We start from the raw sequence: 19,193 nt of genomic DNA, 5'->3' as shown, positions 1-19,193 counted from the left end.
AGACCGGAGGTTAACAACTAGCATGAAAGTCTGCCCACCAGCACCTCTAAAGCTCACTAATTAACGCGTTGTACCTAGTTTGCTTAACCTGTACATAAACAGAACGTTAAAGAGACAACTTGTGGTTTTACATGTTGTAACTATTCCTTACAACGTGTTAACCCTCTTAACCCCAAGCAGTTTCTGGGCATCACATTTTTACTCAACTGTGGGCTTGTTTTTCACTGCAATATATAAATCCTGCATCTCTATGGAAGCAGCCCAATCATGGCTACAAGTAGCAAGAACACAAAAATGTCATTTGCGCTGTCTTCTACAGTTATAATGCCATAAATTGGGGTTGCTTCACAGGCTATACATATTGAAGTACTTACATTTTTACAACCTGTACAGAACTTCTCCTCTCTGCAGCCTGCAGTTCAGCCACTTTTACTGTTTTTTGATCATGTGACCATTGGTCTCAGTCCTTAACGGCTCCCCAGTTGCGCTGAGAAGTTTGAAGTTTAATGTTTTTGACGGGATCTGCTTAGTGTGAATGGGTTATTTTAGAAATTTAATTGAGACACATGTAGAATGAAGTGGTTTTAATGAAACATCACTATCTTAAGATTTGGTTATTTTTCCTGATGGAAACGTTCACCACACATGATTTATCCAAGGACCTTTGGACATTTGAAAATCAGTAATTTCTGTTTTTACAGATTTTGGCTGTGATGGATGGCATAATTTTAGCTTCTTTTTTCTTTTTCTTTTTTTTTTTAAGAATACATATCTTTCAAACTTGCTGGTGAGTTGTGGTGTTCGGATGTTTTTTAATTTGTGTGCTTTTGAGGAGGTGCAAGTGGGCGAAATTTTGACAAAACAAAAAACAAAAAAACAATGGCTCAATCTAAAATATGATGCAGTCCAATTAAACCACACCAGAAACTACAGTCTCAGAAATTGCCCCTGTGTTGACTTAACAAACTGCACTGTATTATTAATAATATGATTTTGTATAATCAGTTCATTACATAAATGTAAGCCCATGTGATTGAAAACTGGACTAACGAGGTGAGGCTCCTCTGTGATTGTGAGAGCTGCTGTTACGATGTCATATTGTTATAAACACATTGCAAAACCCAAATACCAACACAGTAATCAGTCACCATGGCTACTATAACAGTAAGATGACCAGCTGATCCCAGAGCTGTGTGGGAGATCTAATTAGCGCCTCTCCGTAAATATTGGTTGACGTTTGTCACACTGCTGTAGAAAAAGTTTCTTTTTTTTCCAGCACAGTCCTTCACACTTAACATTTATGTTATCAAACTGGTTCAATATCTGCTAAAATGTAAGGCAACACAACACATACTTCTGTTGTAGACAGGAAGTTAAAAGACAAAACGCAGAGTCGGAGCCCGTCCTGGTTACTGGAACACATAAAGTCAAAAATATTTGATTGTATGAACATGTACATGTGTTTCTGCTATTTTCATCTTGTGTAAGTTCAGCTATTTTTAATCGGCTTGATTATTTGCCACTAAACTCTGTAGGGGGTAAACAGGAATAGCGGGTTTTTTCCATTAACAATCAAACATTACAAAGAGCCTCAGAATCACACTTTCAGCATACAAATGATTAAAAACAAAACTTCAAAGATCCTGACAAAATGTGTGAAAAACGCCCCTGTTACTTTATTTGTGCTTATTTAGCTGTTAATGTGCTATTTCCATCATCGCTTCTGTGTAGCGAGTTTGTGACATTTCAGCTAGGGGGTACGTCACATTTTAAACTATAATCTCGCTTGATTAGAGCCCCTCGCCTGTCCCAAAAATAGGTAACACAACTCTGTTTTAATATAATGGTGTAATGTAAAGTGTCCCTGTTAGTGTCTAATTTTGAAGCCCATTTAGTCTTGCAGTGCGAATTCATGGAGAGAAAAAAAAAATGCTGTTGCCAGCCTAACGAAGCACAGAAGCTAATGAAGGAAATTATGAAATTCAAAGCTCTACCAAACTCTAAAGTCCGGTCATTTGTCTTAAAAATTCAGACTTTATATTCACAGTTTATATTCAAAATCAGTGTAGGAAGTCACCAGCAAGAGGAACATTGTGCTGATGGCAGTTATACCAGTTCAGTTGACAGTGATACTCACACAGGAATCTCTCACAAGTTACCTTAACACCCCATCACGGAGACTGACAGAGCTGTCAAAATATAAAGTAGGGCTATTGGACGATGAAAGCAAAAAAAAGAGATGATGTTTTTACTGCGGGGGTGAAAAAGAAATGAGTCTTGTGTTCCATACAGTGTGCTGTCACTGCTGTCAGCCCAGAGGCATTGATTAGTAGTTATCATGTATTTCATTTAGACTTGCATGGTATGGGAGCCTATGAAATGTTTACTGTTCTGAAATATTTACGGGTAATAACAAATCAGAGTCCATTGTTTTTTCTGTCAGTTTTGTCCAAGCTATGGACGAACCTGATAGTGTTTTAGTATCCCTTAGACAATTTTGTTTTGTTTGTGTCGACCACACAAAGCTCGCACGCTTTCAAATTGTTTGGAAATCGTTGTTCCTGCCTAACAGTTTCCAGTTTCCCGCACCAGAGAGTCTGTATGAATGAAGGATCAGCAGGAGAAACTGTATTTGAGCAAGGGTTTGGCTTCTCTCCAACGGTTGTGTTTATTCTGTACTCCACTGCAGGCATCGCTTCCTTCCTCTGCACTGTGGCAGGGACCTGGTGCTCCAAAGGCCCAGACCTCAGCAACTGCACCTCCCACTGGGTGACTCAAGTGGCACAAAAGGTAAAACAGGAATGTGTCAGTTACAAAATATAGCAGCAAACAAATATGTTGCACAGTTAAAATCAAACATCTAGTGGCAATTTATGACCTTCTTTGCTTGGTTTGTTTTCTTTAAAGCTGCTGAGAACTGGTCATGCGGGTGCATATCATGAAAATACTTTTTTCACATGGAGCTAAAATACAGAGTGGTAACAGAAAGAAACGAGCTATCTGAAAGATCAGAAGTAAATGCCAAGTTCTGCAGTCAGTTACTGGGAATCAAAGAGCCAGAGCTCCTTTCTTCACTGACTTGTCTGCTTTGATGTTCAACAGTCATGCAGCTAGAAATCTAATGTAGACGCACAGATAAGAGCGTCAGTAGCCTGAACAGACCATAATGCAAAGCAAACACGCAGCATATTGCATTCTAAGGAGGAGATGCTTTTTTTCCCTGACCTGAAAAACACCTTCAGCGTGCAGCAGGTTCAGACATGGTGTTGGCAGCCGGCATTTTGGGAAAATATAGACATGACTAAAAGAAGTGGGCCCCAATTCCACACTACACTACACATTATATGCAGGTTTTTGTGAAAGACCCATTTTCCTCACAATGCACAAAGACCATATAGAAGCTACTCACAGACACAAAACATGAAACTAAATTGCAAATGGAATCTTCGGAAATGATCTTGGAAAAGCAAAAATAGTAATTTAATCCTCGGACACACATTGTTGGTACAATGGGGAAGAATGGGAAAACCTCATGTTTTTCCAGTTTAGGAATGTTCAGGCATTATTCCAAGATGCTTATACCAGTTCGTGACCTTGTAGTGATACCGCAGAAATAGTGTACATATTTGCTCTCGAACAAACCAGATAGAACAAGTGTATAATTGGCTGAACTGATTGTGTTAGCATTGTTGTTGAATTTTATATGGATGTAATTACCAACGATGGCAGTTTTGCAGCCATTATGCCACCGGTATGTGGACACTTCTGTAGTTCTTTTCACCAAGTGGGAGATATCACAGCTGTCAGAATTTTCTTGTATCTCTGACTCCGAATTACACCTTCAAGGCTGAATGGTATGAATGTTTTTCCCACTCTGCCTCCTGTAATTATGGTCTGTATGATAAGACATTAGCTGCATTAGCTTTCTCTTTGTGAACTTTAATTGGCAGTGGAATTCCAAAGTTGCTTTTTAATTGATGTCTGTGCATGTAATGCTTCATTTCCTCTTGGTACAAAATGGAAAAGTACATTGATTTCTTGTGCACTAACTGCGAAAGCATCATACCATGAACATTAGTATATAGCATACACTGTATAGAATTAGTATTTCCAAGGAAATTGGGTCACAGCTCCGTCAACACAGATTGGCTGCATCAAAAAAGTAGAACACTTGATCGTTATCGCAGAGTTCTTTTTTCTTTTCTCTCCTTCAGCTTATGTGTTGCAGTTGTGCTGTAATGTTCTCCGTTAAACGTGCAATCCCCCATGTTCATACACTGCATACAATGACTTTCATTATGTACAAGCCCTGCCACAATAGATTAGGACTCTGAGGTGTATGTGGGATACATTATTTCAGCTTCACAAACCAACTGAGGACTGCTTCATTGACGCTTCACTGACACCCACGTTTTCCTCTTGCTGTTTTTAGATTCGAAGTGGCGAAAACGCTGCTAATTTAGCCAATGAACTGGCACGCCACACACAGGGCCCGGTGTTTGCAGGAGACGTCAGCTCCTCGGTGCGCCTGATGGAGCAGCTCGTGGATATCCTGGATGCTCAGCTGCAGGAGCTCAGACCCAGCGAGAAAGACTCAGCTGGACGCAGCTTCAACAAGGTACTGTGAAAATTCCTGTCTGAACCAAAGCTTGTCCCCCTTTTGACCCAGGTCTGTGTCAGCATGACTCAGGACATTCATTAGCAAGACACCTACCAATACACGCAAGACACATGCACTTACATACAATTTATGCACACACACACACACGTTCGTGGACACACACGCAGTCTCGGGTGAGGGGGCTAGAGAGGCAGGTCTTGCCCTGAGGGGAAGCTCATTCCTCTACAGCTCCCTGGTAATTACCGGCTTTGGAAACACAGGCTCACCTGGCAGTTCTACCTTAAAAGAGCTAATGGCCATGAGCCCCCCACCAACACAAAGAATAACTCTCATTGCTGACATGTGTGGAAGTCTCCCCTGGAGCCTCTGCAAGCACTCAGCGAGAAAAGAGTAGGCCTAAGACGTACCTACAACTCTCAGCTGCTGGCAGTTCCATGGAGAGATGAGTGACAGTTTGAAAAATTTGATTGTTATTCAGACTTCCGAGACAGCAGTTGCTCCGTAAACAAAGCGCTTTGCACCGAAATCATGCCCGTTGTTCGTGCCCTAATGTTCAGACGGCTACATTACCATTATTGCATTTGAAGATAAGAGCTAATAGGTTCGTCACTGCAGCGCTGATAGTGTTGTAGTGACTTGTACATCACAGCAACAACACTGTGTGATTGGCTGATTACAAGCCGCAGTGACAGAAGTTAAGGGATCATAAAAGCGGTTTTGCAAGTTTTATTGTCTAAACAGGAATCACATACACTTTTCATCACACCGTCACACATCACTTACTATTCTGCAAACCATGCTGCTGTGTTTTTGATTTTTTTTCCCCACCGTTCCAGGCAGCCATTGCTTTCCAGTCATTTCTGGATGATATTAAAATTTACAACTGTATTAGCAGACTTGCTTGAGTTGGGGAATCTTACACAGTGAACATCGAGCCTGCATTAATTTTTGTAAGACGTGCATTATTTCTGCATGTTAATTCAGTTTAATTGCACTTCTTTACTGTGCAACAATAATGCAACTCTGACAGAAATTAATGCAGACGCAAGAAACCAGGTTACATTGTAAAATCAGACAATACCTTGATATACAGTGTAGTTGTTTCTTGGCTGTTTTGGAACCGTGGCTTACTTGCTGTAACAGACAGGCAGAGCATAGTTTGTCCTGATAGCACAAATCTCAGTTCAGCTATGAAAACTGATTCATTTTTACTTAAGGAGTACCTGCGTTTGCTGCTCTCTGGTGATTTAGCCCCTTTGCAGTGATTTACAGGTGTACTCCAAGATCTGGTGACATCACTGTCATAACTTTAAACCTTTATATACTTTTAACAAGTCAGTTATATAAGGATTCAGTTGTTATGAACGAGGAAATTAATAGAAAGCAAAGAGTTTTTTTGAACCAGGCTGCAAACATTCTGCTGTAAAGTTGGCCATTTTAATATGGGAGTCTATGGGGATTGACTCACATTTGGAGCCAGCCTCAAGTGGCCAATCAAGGAACTGCAGTTTTTGGAACTTTTGCATTGGCTTCTTTTTTCAGCCCCGGAGATTTGGTGCTTGTGTGACTTAAGATTTTCCACCAGAGAGAGCAGTAAAACAAAGAAAGAAACCCAGTTACCTATATGCATGGCCAAGAAATCAGCCTTCTCCAAATCAGGAAGTCAGGTTTGCCCTGATTCCCCTGCCCTGATTATTGAAACTGTCATTCTCGTTTACACGATGAAGAAATCAGGTCACTGCCGAAAGACAGCTGAAACCTTATGCATGTAAGAGCATATAAGGCCGATCTGAGCAAGTTTCAGGAGTCTGCCAAAGGATTTTCATACCATCCAGAAATCAATGAAAGTGAATGGGTGCTTGCAGTGAAAGGAAAAACACATGACAATCTATAACTGCACAGCATGTATTAGACAACAAACAGAAAAAACGCCAAGCACAGTATAAATGATCTGTATTCAAGCAGTCAAAGCATACAAAAAACCTTCTATGGTCCTTTAATTTTCATGCAGCCCCTTCTCACAAATCAGCAACTAAATGGTGGTGTACATGGGAGCAGTGTTGTGTTTTCTGCATTTCGGTTTCCTGTGTGTGTTTGTAAGAAGTATTTATGATGTGGAGGTTGTAATCTGGGTAACAAAAAAAAAAAAAAAAAAAAACAGATTACAGCATTTTTAGCTTTGTTTTCAAATTGTGTGTGAGAGCTACAGTGTGTGATTTTCTCCAGTTTGACTCAATTAGGATGAGAAGACGATTTATTTAATGCCAAGAGACCGACAAAGAGCTGGTGCTGTATTATTCTCTCCATACCATGAAATGCAAATGACCTCGTCCCACATTGTTTATCTTCTCAATGTATTTTAAAGCATCACTAATGGGGAACATCAGAATCCAGTCTCAGCATTTTTCCTCCACACTGCTGTGCATTTCTCTTCTCTTTCCCTAACTATTAAGTGATCCATATTCACATTTATAATTCAAACACCGTTTTTCCCCCCCAAAAAAGCATTTAGAGCTGTTGCATCCCTTCAAGGTTGTAGTTCATACAGACCTGTGCCTTTTCTTCTTTTCATTATTAATTCTGTAATTCATGGTAAGTGGCATGATTTAATGTGTCCTGTTTTCTTACGATCTTGTCTTTTGTGCTTGATCCTCTTGTTGTGTGGAAAAGCTTCAAAAAAGAGAGAAGACATGCAGGGCGTATATGAAGGTATAACTACCACTGTAGGCTTTTTGTGTTGCTTTTTTACCCCGATCCCTAACGACCAGCAGCATGCAGCGCTGTTTGTCTCTGTGTCCTTCATTGTCTTGTTACACTATGCGCCTGGTGCCTTGCTTGTACAAAACATGGCTGCTTCCTCATCTGACTGGGCTGTCTGTTCTCCCGTCCTTCCGTCCATCTGAGGATGCCACCGTCAATATCACTCCGTCTTTGTCCTGTTTTCCCTCCTCTGTGTGCTATCACTTGTGTATCTTCCTTTCATTTGTCTCTCTCCTCCTCCTCTTCCTCCCCAACTCGTTCCCTCTCTCCATCTCTCTTGTCGGCTTTTCATACGTTGTGTGAATAATTGCCTTCCCACGGTCGTAATTGCACCTCCCTGTCAGCTAGAAGTGTGATCAAAGTGGCAGTGTGCTCAATTTTCACTTGCTTACATTGTACAATTTCGAGTCTCCCCCGTCCCCTCAACAACAACAGAAAAAAACCTCCTCTCCTGTTGCCATTGTATTTTATCCGTGATATTAATTTCTGAGCCCATTAATATGTTTGTGTTCCATTCTGATTTTTCAGTTTCTCCCTCAGACGTTTTGCTTTTCATGTGCCGTGCCAGCATTTATTTCCTTGGGCAGGTTCTGCTGAAAGACAAGGACATGGCGTAAACACTCAGGACGTGATGCCTTGCATGGCATAATACAAATGATCTGATTTTGTATCTCTCAGCGGCTCATGGGGGCTCCCTGCAAATGTGGGCTGTTTTTACTTGAAGTGTCATTTTACTGAGAGAAAAGGACGATGCATTACCCTCACCTGATTTAAAAATGTGTGTTCTTAGTGGTTTTTCTAGTAGCACCACTCTGTGAATGGGGATGCTGGCTAGACTGAAATATGTCGGACGGATTGCCGTGAAATTTTGTTTCCAGGTGATCAGCTGGTCAGTCTTGTTTTGAAAATCTGTGGTGCCCAGAGGATACATTTTAATGACTTTGGTGATCCCCTGACTGTAAAGTGAGTGCTCGTCCGATTTAGCATTGCGTTCCTATAGTGGATGCTTTTTTTTAAAAAAACCCATAAAAATCAATGCATCAGAACCAGAGATATCATCTTCTTTATTCTGTGCCTTCTTCGTCTACCTTACCCACAATGCTACTCAACACCCAACATTTCAGGTGGAGACTTCGGTGTGTTATGCTAGTGGCGGCTAATTTAGCCTCGAGTTGCTAGTCTCAAGCAGAGGGGAGGAGGAGGCTTCTTCTTTCAAGCGCCACAGATTTTTTTCCCTTTCAGCCCCGACGTTGACTCAAGTGACATCACTTGAGGTGATTTATCAAACTTTGCACCACTCCCTCTGGGCTTTGATTGGTAAAATGGGTGGGTCTCCCCTTAGATAAAATACCTCAACAACTATTGGATGGATTGCCATGAAATTTGGTCCGGACATTCACGTCCCCTTGATGAATTGAAATGTTTTCGCTGAACCACTTTCATCAGGTCAGAGTCTTAATTTGTCCAAACTACTGAATCACCACATGGTTCTTTTCTCCAGCTGTAATGAGCCATGGGGGCTCCCCTGGTAGCACCCCTGTGATTTGTAAAGTGACCTCCTCCCAAGTGAGAATTAAAGAGGATTCAATCAGAACACAGATCCTTCCTGCACCACACAAATGAGACACAGCCGCCTTTTTATCCCCCCCTTTCGTTTTTCATGGGTCCTCTGGGCGGGGGGGCATTTAGTGTCTGTCTGGTTGTAATGGCTCCGACCATGTAATAGCCCCTACTGTCGCTCTCTCTCTCTCTCTCTCTCTCTCTCTCACACACACACACACACACACACACACACACACACACACACACTTAACTCTCATCATAGTCACAGCTCGCAAGCTTCTAGTTGCCTGCAAGGTCAGGGCCACAGAGATTGATTTCTGTGCTCCGGCCCCAGATATAAAGACACGCTGAGAGCCCTGTGTCTGGATACAGTCATCATTGCTGTGGTTAATATGAGCTCAGTGGTTAAATGTTGCGGTTAATCATACATTGATGCAGACTTGGGTTGATCCGCTTTCTTGTTATTCCAGGCAAACGGATAATCCTGTCTGTGGTCAATTAGTGTTTTGGATAATCACAGCTGTGACTAATTGGTACAGTGAGCAGGGGCTTGTTGTGGTTAATTACCGTTATTGTGGTGGGCCTTGCTCTGGTTAATGGCACCTATGGTTAAATTGTCACTCTGATTTATCACATCAAATGTTGCTCTAGATTCTGAATCTGGGATTTTAGAAAGTGACGCTGTGGTTGACTGTGTCAGACAGGAGTCATGAACTCACCCTGCCGGGGTCAAAGGAAACTCTTGTTTTATCAACGTCTGATATTTGTGTGGGTTTGGTGGAATGTTTTGCTGACTTACTGCTTATCAGAAAGCAGGAAATGAAAGGATTGCAATTGAAAACAAGCAGAAATTTCCCCCCATCTAGACTCACATTGCCACTCTGGACATGGATTTCATGATAATGCCCCCTTTCCTGCAGGAGAACAGCATTCAAGGGCATTATGGGCAGATCCTGTTAGGGAAATAGGACTATTGTTCATTATAATTGTTATTTGGGAAAATAGTTTCTTAAAACCAGGAACTAAGAATGCAGCATTGTAGACAGCTCCATTCAGTGAATGGGAAAAGCAAACATTTGGTTTGTATTTCTTTTCCCCCCTCAAGCATTTTTACATTATTCAATAAAGAAATTGGTCCAAGACAGGGTTCCTTAGATTAGGCCTATTTTTCATAAACAGGATATTTGATAATACATACTGCATTTTTTATCGTCATTATTATTTTAGTTACCCTGGACTTCCTTGAACTCCTGTGTCTTCAGCCGCAGTGATCCTGAAGTTTCAGTTTGAGTCGTTGTTCCTCCTGCCACTGTTTGCCATGCATGCTCTTTTTATCATTTGCTGTCCGTTCCACGCTCGTTGTTATCAAACTGAAATTATGACGGGAGGAAACAGTAAGCTGACATTTCACTTGTCTCCATGGATACAGGCAATCGTGGACACTGTGGACAATCTCCTGAGGCCGGAAGCTCTGAAATCCTGGAAAGACATGAATTCCACAGAACAAAGTCACGCTGCCACAATGCTGCTGGATACACTGGAGGAAGGGGCGTTCGTCCTTGCAGAAAACCTGATCGAGCCAGCAATCGTAAAAGTGCCTGCAGAGAATATCAGTAAGTTCCTCTCCACTAACTGTAAAACAGATCAAACTACACGTCTGTCAGTCACAATTTATGATGCTGATGGTTGTTTCTCTTCTTGGCTGTACACGACCCCTCACTAAAATTGTTTCAGAGTGAGTGGTGACATTGTCTTCCGAGCGTGGACACCCGGGCCGCAGTTCCTCAAGGATAATGTCATTTTTAAGAACGGCCACATCTTGCTGATGTCATAGTGAAAGATTAGACTAAAAAAAAAAAAAAACAAGCAAATGTCTCCTCACCGGCAGATTATTAGCAACATGATCTCATTCATTTAAATCACCTTTGTGCAGTGAACTGTCATATTTCCACTCATAGCTCTTTGTTGCTATGGTTATGATCTCCAGCTCACCCTTTTTGTCTTATAGCTCGCTGATTTTTAATCTTTTTCTTGCATCGTAAAGTCACCCCATTGAATGTGTGCTGCAAGATGAACTGTCCAGACCTCTGGGGGGAAACAAAGAGACCAATTGAATGGCATTGTTCCATTCATACAGCACTCTATCTGTATCTCTCCAAGCCTTTCCCATTAAGTGGTAGTTAGCTAGGCTGATAAGGACTAGTTGCTCTGTCTACCAAAAGCACTGATTAATACATTGTGTAATATTCAGCATATTGGCTACTTAATCTCTGCGTTCGGGCAGTTTTTATGAGCTTGTCAAGCTCACGCTTATCTGGGAAGTAGAGATAGCATTCCAGTGGAGAAACCTAAATACAGCCACATAAAGAAACACACAACCTCAGAGAACGGCTTACCTGACCTCCCCTGAAGAGTCAGAAAAAATGTGAAAATGATTGTTGCTCCTAATTAGCAGTTTGTCGAAGCCCAAGTGGCACCTCCAGGCGAGCATCAAGGGCAAGACGAGGGAAAAGGGAGGGAGAGCGAAGAGAGAGCTAAAAACTAGACAGAGGGGGAGAGCAACCAGAGAACAATTCCTCGTCTCCGTCTGTCAGAAGCCATCTATCTGAGGAAGTGAGGCCGTTTCTGATGGGCGGGAGTGTGCTGATACGTGTGTCCTCCTGACCCTTCAGTAATTTCACACATCAAAGGGAGCACCACCCGGCAGCTGGCATACCGGAGAGAGGGGCTGCAGGAATTTGGAGGATTTTCAGAGATTTGCTCGCCGAGCCCAGAGTTATCTGAACCCACAGGGGAAAGAAAAAGTAAAAGTACAAGCTCAATGATATTTTTGATCCTATGAATATTTGACATTCATGCTGCAGTAGGCTGTGTGCTTGCATTTGCTCATCCTCTATTGCCGCCCTTGTTGTTATTTTTTCTTCTGCTCGTACCTCGGAGGCTTTCACAATGCCAGCCAACAGCTTAGTGACATGTTTTTTTTAAGTAAATGACACTCTACGGGGTCTTGCCAATAAGATTTGATTCTGTTATGGGTACAATGAACTTCACGTCTTTACACATACCCTGCTGGGCCTTAACGGTAGAGCTCTATTAAACATCATGTCCTGCTTTTTAAATGTTACCTATGAGTAATACATCCCTCTCCTTCTATCTCTCTATCTCTCTCCTTCCCCTCACCCCATATCATCTCTCAGTGTTGGATGTCTACGTGTTAAGCACTGACGGTCAGGTGCAAGATTTCAGGTTTCCTCAGACAAGCAAGGGCGGAGCGTCGCTTCAGCTCTCCTCCAACACGGTCAAAGTCAACAGCAAAAACGGTGAGAAAAATCAATTGCTGCAGAAACATTTAATCATCGTTGATCTTTTCTTTACCGTTTTTGTTGTTCGGTGGGTACGTTTCTCGTCTTTCCTGCAATGAAGATGAGGGCAATCACTGATGTCTTTAAACACAAGTTCCATATTTTGGGAAATACACTCACACATTACACGCATTTGCGTTCTTAATGAGATCTAGATAAGACTGATACCACTCTCGTATCTGCACGTTAACCATAGAGCTAAAGGCATGAGGTGATTAGCTTAGCTTAGCATAAAGCCTGGAAGCAGGGGGGAAACAGCTAGCCTGTTTCTGTACAACGTTCAAATACATGCCACCAGTCTTAGAATCAAGATTCCAGTTTTCATTCAGTGTTCTGATGCATTTCATTATTAGGCTAAAAAGCTCTTTTTAATATATCATTAAAATGAGACTAAAATTTAAAAGCTAAGCTAGCAGAGATGTTTTTGTAATGTTTTTGTTGCAGTACCCCAGTTAGCCACTGAGGAAAAAAATGACAGTAACAGGCAGACTTTGCCACACTATATCCAAATCTCTTCATTCATTAGGCAAATTCATAATGGGCTCACTGCTGCCCCCTGTGTCCTTTGGTGGAAAAACAGCTATTACAGCTGTGGCACTGAGCAAATAACGGAGCAAATTGTTGTGTAAGTTTATGTACACAGGAGGCAGCAAGAAGCGCAATGAAGGAATAGTTTGACATTTTGGGAAATATGCTTATCCCAAAGTTAAAGAAAATATTTCTCTGCCTCTGATGTCTCTGCTGGCTATTTATCAGCCTCACAAAAATGAAAAGACTCCAGAAGGTCACTGGCATGGCGAAGAAATAGTGCCACACACAACTCCCCTTAAAACCCCAACTTGTCTAGTTGATTTAGACATTACCTGCTGAGTGGTGAGCTTTAGAGATGCTGGTAGGCAGATATTTTTACATTTACACAACATTATGCTAAACTAATCACCTGCTTGCTGACTTTAACTCAAGACAAGAAAGTAAATGAGCATTACTCCCAAAATATGGAACCTCCAAGGCTTAGCACATTCATACAATATCAATGAGTGAATATTCCTCTTTTCAGTCAACAGATTATTTGTGCTTTGCTTGTTTATGCTCCCTCTGCATGATGATTTCATTATGGCGTTTTGCAGGTGTGGCCAAGCTGGTATTTGTGCTCTACAAACACCTGGGCCAGTTCCTCAGCACAGAGAACGCCACACTGAGGGGAATGGGGGACCTGAACAAACGCAACCTCTCCCTCACTGTCAACTCCCACATCCTGTCAGCTTCTATAACCAAGGAGTCCAGCCGTGTGTTTGTGGCTGACCCCGTGATCTTCACACTGGAGCACCTGGATGTAAGCCTCCTCCTGAGACTCCCCCAGACGACAGCATAGAGCTGGGCTGTTAAAACACTGAAAGTGGCTGCGCAGCCTTTCTCAGTGAAGGGCAAATGCTGCGCTTTGCTGTATTATTGTTGTTGAAAAAAAAACGTTGGAGTAAAGAGAAAGCATCTATATTATGCTAAAGAGTCATGAGCTGTGACAAGCACTAATCAGAGATGTAGACTAGTAGAGAAGCAAGTCGAGCTTCTTCTGTGTCGTGTTCCACCTTGGAAAGTGCTATTCTGATTTCTTTCTTTCTTTTTTGAATCTCCTTCATCTTTTTTTCTTTCAACAACCCATCACATTTAAAGAACTGTAAGTGCACAGACGATAATTGATCAAACGAGCACAGTTAAATGCAGTCAACACACCCACCCTGACGTCTTGTTTCTTACAGTTGCAGATATGAAATATACAAGGTGTGTTTGTGAACAATCATGCATATTGCAGCGCTTGTTCATATATGTTTAATTGTTTTCTTTTCTCCCTGCGTTTGTGTTTTGTAGAAGGAGCACTACTACAATCCCAACTGTTCCTTCTGGAATTATTCGGAGCGCAGCATGATGGGATACTGGTCCACTCAAGGCTGTAAACTGCTGGAAACCAACAAGAGCCACACAACTTGCTCCTGCAGTCACTTGACCAACTTTGCCATCCTCATGGCTCATCGGGGAAATGTGGTAAGTGGCCCTCTCCATGTGCCTTGCACGAGCTATTTTTCTGTCTCAGTTAGTCGCTCTTCCGTCTCACTGATAGATTTGTGCACACACGGCACGAACAAGAATGGCATTTCAGTGGAGATAATTAGATTATTGCTGGAGGAGAAGGTAAGGGGAGGAGGAGGAGGAGGAGGAGGAGGAGGAGGAGGGGGAGAAAAGGAAGCTGGCTGTCACTTTAAAAGAGCGAGATTGTGGATCAGGATAGGAAGTGCCATACCACTATCAGAAGTAATTATATTTTACCTATGGTCCGTGTCTAATATTCCTCCATGCATATGTCCCTGAGAATCATGGGAAACAGTATAACCTCTGCTTTAACTTATGTTTCCACCCCTCTTGAAGTGGTGTAGGATCCGTTTGGTCGCAAAATGCAATTACAATCCAATTACATGATAAATAGCATGTGTAGCAAGGACCTTGCCAGTAATAAATGTGGAGGATAAGTTTGTGGTTCATTTAATAATAAGTCCCAACTCATGAACTCTGTCCCTGTCATCTGTCTTAACCTCAACCTTAACCACAGTTTGAAACCAGAGCCCCGAGGCTAGGCTGAGCCTCACACCAATTCCCTACACATCACCTCAACTGCAACTCCTGCTCTCAATAAAATTACACATATCACAGGAGGAATTGCCTCACTTTCAGGCCACCATGTCCTTGAGTGATATTTTGTATGGTCGAGTCTGCTATTTTCACATTTGCCTGGTGCCCGTCTTGAAACATGCTCCGTTTTTGATTTTTTGAAACACGGCGGGATTTGACCTCAAAAAGAGAAGCCACATGTGGACATCACATCACGTGGTCACGGTTCTTTGTGGCGGTTTCTTAACTGATGTCACTTTCTGCAACATGGGCCCCATAATGCGACCTAAGCGTGTTCAGTTTGAGTGCCAAATGTCATCGGGTACGATCAGGTGAAAGGATAGACAACATTCACTCGTACGTATGAATCAGTTTTTCCCTGATTTTAGCTGCTGTAACTACATTTTATTTTAAAAAATCCCTTCCTAATGCTATTTCAGTGTGACTCTTTTCAATGATGACAAAATCCACAGTTGCTGTTTTGAGCAAAAGTACATTTTAGAGTTTGTCTGATGCTAAAATCGGGCCCCAACAGTCTGACTTGGACAAACCAACTCAATATCTTCTTAAGTTTCTGCCTTTTTAGTACAAAAGAGGCCTTTTGTACTGACATTTGGAAGATATCTACTTGATTTTTCCCCTTAGACTGCTAAAGCCTCATGTTAGCCTCAAATAAACATTTTTGCACAGTACTGTGGATTTTGTCCCTCATCTCATCCACTGAAAGAGCATTAGGAAGACACTTCTTAAGAGATAGTATGAACAGCAGGAATGATTACAGCCAGCAAAACCTGTCCCAATACCCTATAAGCACAGGCATATTATTTTAAGACATACCCAAAAAATTGTGAACCTAACCGCGAAGGACTGCATCGCACAGAAATATCCATTTTCATTATAACCGTGTATAACATCGATATTTCCATTAGGTCAATGTGCACTTCAACAAAAATAGCTACGTGTGCTTAAATGCCACCAGTCATGATGAAGAGTGTGGCGCTGAAGGCCAGTCTGTCATGTATGTTTTTTCTGCAGGGGGACGGGAGCGTCCACGAGCTTCTCCTGACCGTCATCACGCGGATGGGTATCGCCGTGTCTCTCGTCTGCCTCGCCATCAGCCTCTTCACCTTCTGCTTCTTCAGGGGCCTGCAAAGCGACCGCAACACCATCCACAAAAACCTCTGCCTCAACCTCTTCATCGGCGAGCTCGTCTACCTCGTGGGCATCAACATGACGGAACCAAAGGTACCGGGGAAATTATACCGCAGAGGGTTTTGACTTTCAGACTGCTGATGAATGGGCTCATCTGCTGTGATTAACCTTTAAACGCTTGAATTTCTTCTCCCTCAATTTTCCTTCAAGTGGATTAGATTAAAATACCACATATCCATTCTGTATCTGCTTATACTTGAAGATCTACAGCGCTGATTCCGAGTGAAATATTCACACTCAGGATGATTTGATGATCAGTGGTTTTCTTTTTTTGTCTTTTTTTTTTAATGGATGCACCATTTTAACAAGTAGAAATATTCCATGCATGATTTTATACGCAGTTCTCCCACATCATCTCTGTCTGTCAGTGGATTTTAACCACTGATGTTAATGATGATGTTAGCTTAGCTTAGCCTAGATCATTTATAGAACAGTTATGGGATTCATAAAATTTAGGGAAGAAATTTTAATACTTAAATGTGCATTTGCACAAATACTGTCATCTCATTCCTGAGTTGATCAGGAAATTGTCAACATAATACCAAAAAGTTTACAAAAAGTTAGAATAAGTTTCAAACTAAGAACTATATTTTTCTTCTTAGCAAACAGTTGCCTTTTTCCACATTTGGAGCAGTTTTTCTGTCTACTTGATGAATGTAAGGCAGTATTTACTCTCCTTTTAGCTCTAAATTTGTCTCTAAGAACTCCTGAGGGGAAAATCTCTCTTGCTGCACTATGTTCACCTGCTAGTAACTGAGTTTGTCTGTGTTCTGGCAGGTCGTCAACAGCAGGTCTATCAAAGGGTTTTTGCTGAAAATAGCTGCACTCTGGGACTGGAAAACCAAAACAATAAAGTTGTGAGCTATAAAACCAAAATACTGAGGTGAAAGATGCTGATGCACTAAAGTGACCTCTATTACATTAAATGGAGCCGTTTGACCGAATCAAAAATATTGATCAGAGATGCTCTCTTCTTGACATTGTGATCGAGTTAAGCTGAGCTAATGAGTTTAAAAGTCAATGAACTTTTCAACTCCAAACAGAAATCTAAAACAGTTTGGGTAAGTAGTAATCAGTAATTCAGAGTGAGTAGGAAATGTTCAGATTCAGCTGAATCCAAGTCATCCGTCTGCACAACCTCTTGTCTTTGTGTGTAACGCCTGCATGTGTCCTCCTGTCAGCTGGTGTGCTCCATCATCGCCGGCATCCTCCACTTCTGCTTCCTGGCTGCATTTGCCTGGATGTGTCTGGAGGGCGTGCAGCTGTACCTCATGCTGGTCGAGGTGTTCGAGAGCGAGTTCTCGCGCAGGAAGTACTACTACGTCTCCGGGTACCTCATCCCGGCTGTGGTGGTGGGCATCTCGGCAGCCATTGACTACAGAAGCTACGGCACACAGCGAGCGTGAGTGTGGTTTCTTTGCAGAGCTCCTTTTGTGGGATTAAAATCAAGACCATTAGTCCTCCTGTCTCCTCATCAAGACAGACGCACACAGCATGCATGTACTGTATGTGCTAATGATGGTAATATCACAAAGAGTGGTCCACCTCTGCCCCTTGGCAAATTTACACCCTGTCACTGCTTAAAGAAGAGACTGTGAGCAAAGCCGCAACATTAATGAATGCGCCGGCTAGCCGCACTGGCCTGCTGGGTTTTTATTCTTTGCATGTGGGTAATTGCCGCCCTTGTCAGTTAAAAGTTTATGCACTTCTCCGCTGGTCTTCATCCAAGCAGCAAGCTTTATGATTTGTAAGACTGCAATCCTCTAATTTATGGGATTAAAGTAAACTCCATTTTTATTGCTGTAGTCTTCACTTCATTTCTGTTTCCTGGTGATAAACACAGGCCGAGGTGCAATTCATTCTTGGAAGTGTCTACAATACTTTGTTTACTGTTCAGAGTCTTAGGTACACAGTCCGGCATCCCACATTTGTAGACATTTGCAGACTGTGAAGTCATGAGACCAATAACCGCTGGCTTTTAGACTGCAGCTTCTCATGGCACGAGGCCAACACTCCCTCAAGGTCGGGTTTTCTTCTCTGTGGTCAGAGGAGTCTATATTCTGTTGCCTCTCATCCATCCTGCTCTGCCGGGCCCTGATCGATGAGACAAAACTTTGTTTTGGCAATGAGATGATTTAATGAACTGATATCACCTTTTGCACCCCGCAGATGCTGGCTGAGGGTTGATAACCATTTCATCTGGAGTTTCATCGGACCTGTAACCTTCATAATTGTGGTAAGTTGTAATTTTGTGCACGTGTGTGATAACTCTTTTTTTTTTTTCTGTCAAAGAAAAGCTTTGAAAACAGTGTATAGATTTTCCGTACTGGCAGCCTCTTAGCTCTGCTTTCTCCGATCAATTTGCATGAAAGGAAAGTGGTCCCATTACAGCTGACACGAGGACATCAGTGTCCACTCAGCTATGAAATCCTCTGAAATCAGAATTGGTGAGAGGTAACAACTTAAAGCTGTTTGGTCCTTGCTGTACATCTAGAGAATACTCCCCTCCTGCAATCAGGAGGAGAAATCATCTCAGGCATGAAGGTCATTTGCTCAGTGGGAAAACAAGGGCGATGGTGGTGGGGGGGTGAACATGGAAGTAATGAGTGGGTGGGCCAGACAACCATTACCACAGCTCATAGCCCTGCTGAGGATCATGACACATCCCCAGCCAATCCCAGCACGCGGACATCTCCGTCTTCACCTTTTAATATTTCATGTGGTGCGCTGGGTGTTCACAATGCGCACACGCTCACACATTCACAACATGTGCACATGCATGCATGCATGCAGGAATGCATGCGCACAGCCCTGAACAAACACACACACAGCGTATCCATAGAGGTGCATACTTTAACACACATGTAAATCTGTCCATAGGCTGTAAATACATGTAAAACCAAAGTGCTGCGTCGGCAGCACTTTTTTTTTTTGTGCTGTATTTGGCAGAGAAGCCGGAGACCTGAATATTGTAGAGGACAGTCCCTTGGAGACCGGGCATGAGGGGGAGTCCA

The 19,193-nt window shown here is 42.3% G+C and overlaps 1 protein-coding gene across 9 annotated transcripts in view; it reads left to right on the top strand.

The window, feature by feature from the left end:
- Positions 1–19,193, top strand: part of adgrl2b.1 (adhesion G protein-coupled receptor L2b, tandem duplicate 1) — an 85,902-nt gene that overhangs the window by 53,567 nt on the left and 13,142 nt on the right. For 7 of the 9 annotated variants that reach the window (XM_076744314.1, XM_076744311.1, XM_076744319.1 and 4 more), the window contains 10 exons: positions 2,690–2,790; positions 4,433–4,618; positions 7,292–7,330; positions 10,374–10,557; positions 12,142–12,264; positions 13,434–13,639; positions 14,173–14,346; positions 16,003–16,212; positions 17,361–17,581; positions 18,349–18,415. In XM_076744314.1, the coding sequence (XP_076600429.1) occupies positions 2,690–2,790; positions 4,433–4,618; positions 7,292–7,330; positions 10,374–10,557; positions 12,142–12,264; positions 13,434–13,639; positions 14,173–14,346; positions 16,003–16,212; positions 17,361–17,581; positions 18,349–18,415 (1,511 nt within the window). The remainder of the gene's footprint in view (positions 1–2,689; positions 2,791–4,432; positions 4,619–7,291; positions 7,331–10,373; positions 10,558–12,141; positions 12,265–13,433; positions 13,640–14,172; positions 14,347–16,002; positions 16,213–17,360; positions 17,582–18,348; positions 18,416–19,193) is intronic. The other 2 variants (XM_076744315.1, XM_076744312.1) reach the window with 1 other exon arrangement.

Source organism: Chaetodon auriga, chromosome 12, assembly GCF_051107435.1.
Source record: "Chaetodon auriga isolate fChaAug3 chromosome 12, fChaAug3.hap1, whole genome shotgun sequence".
NCBI lineage: Eukaryota > Metazoa > Chordata > Actinopteri > Chaetodontiformes > Chaetodontidae > Chaetodon > Chaetodon auriga.
This window is presented reverse-complemented; position numbering and strand designations above follow the sequence as displayed.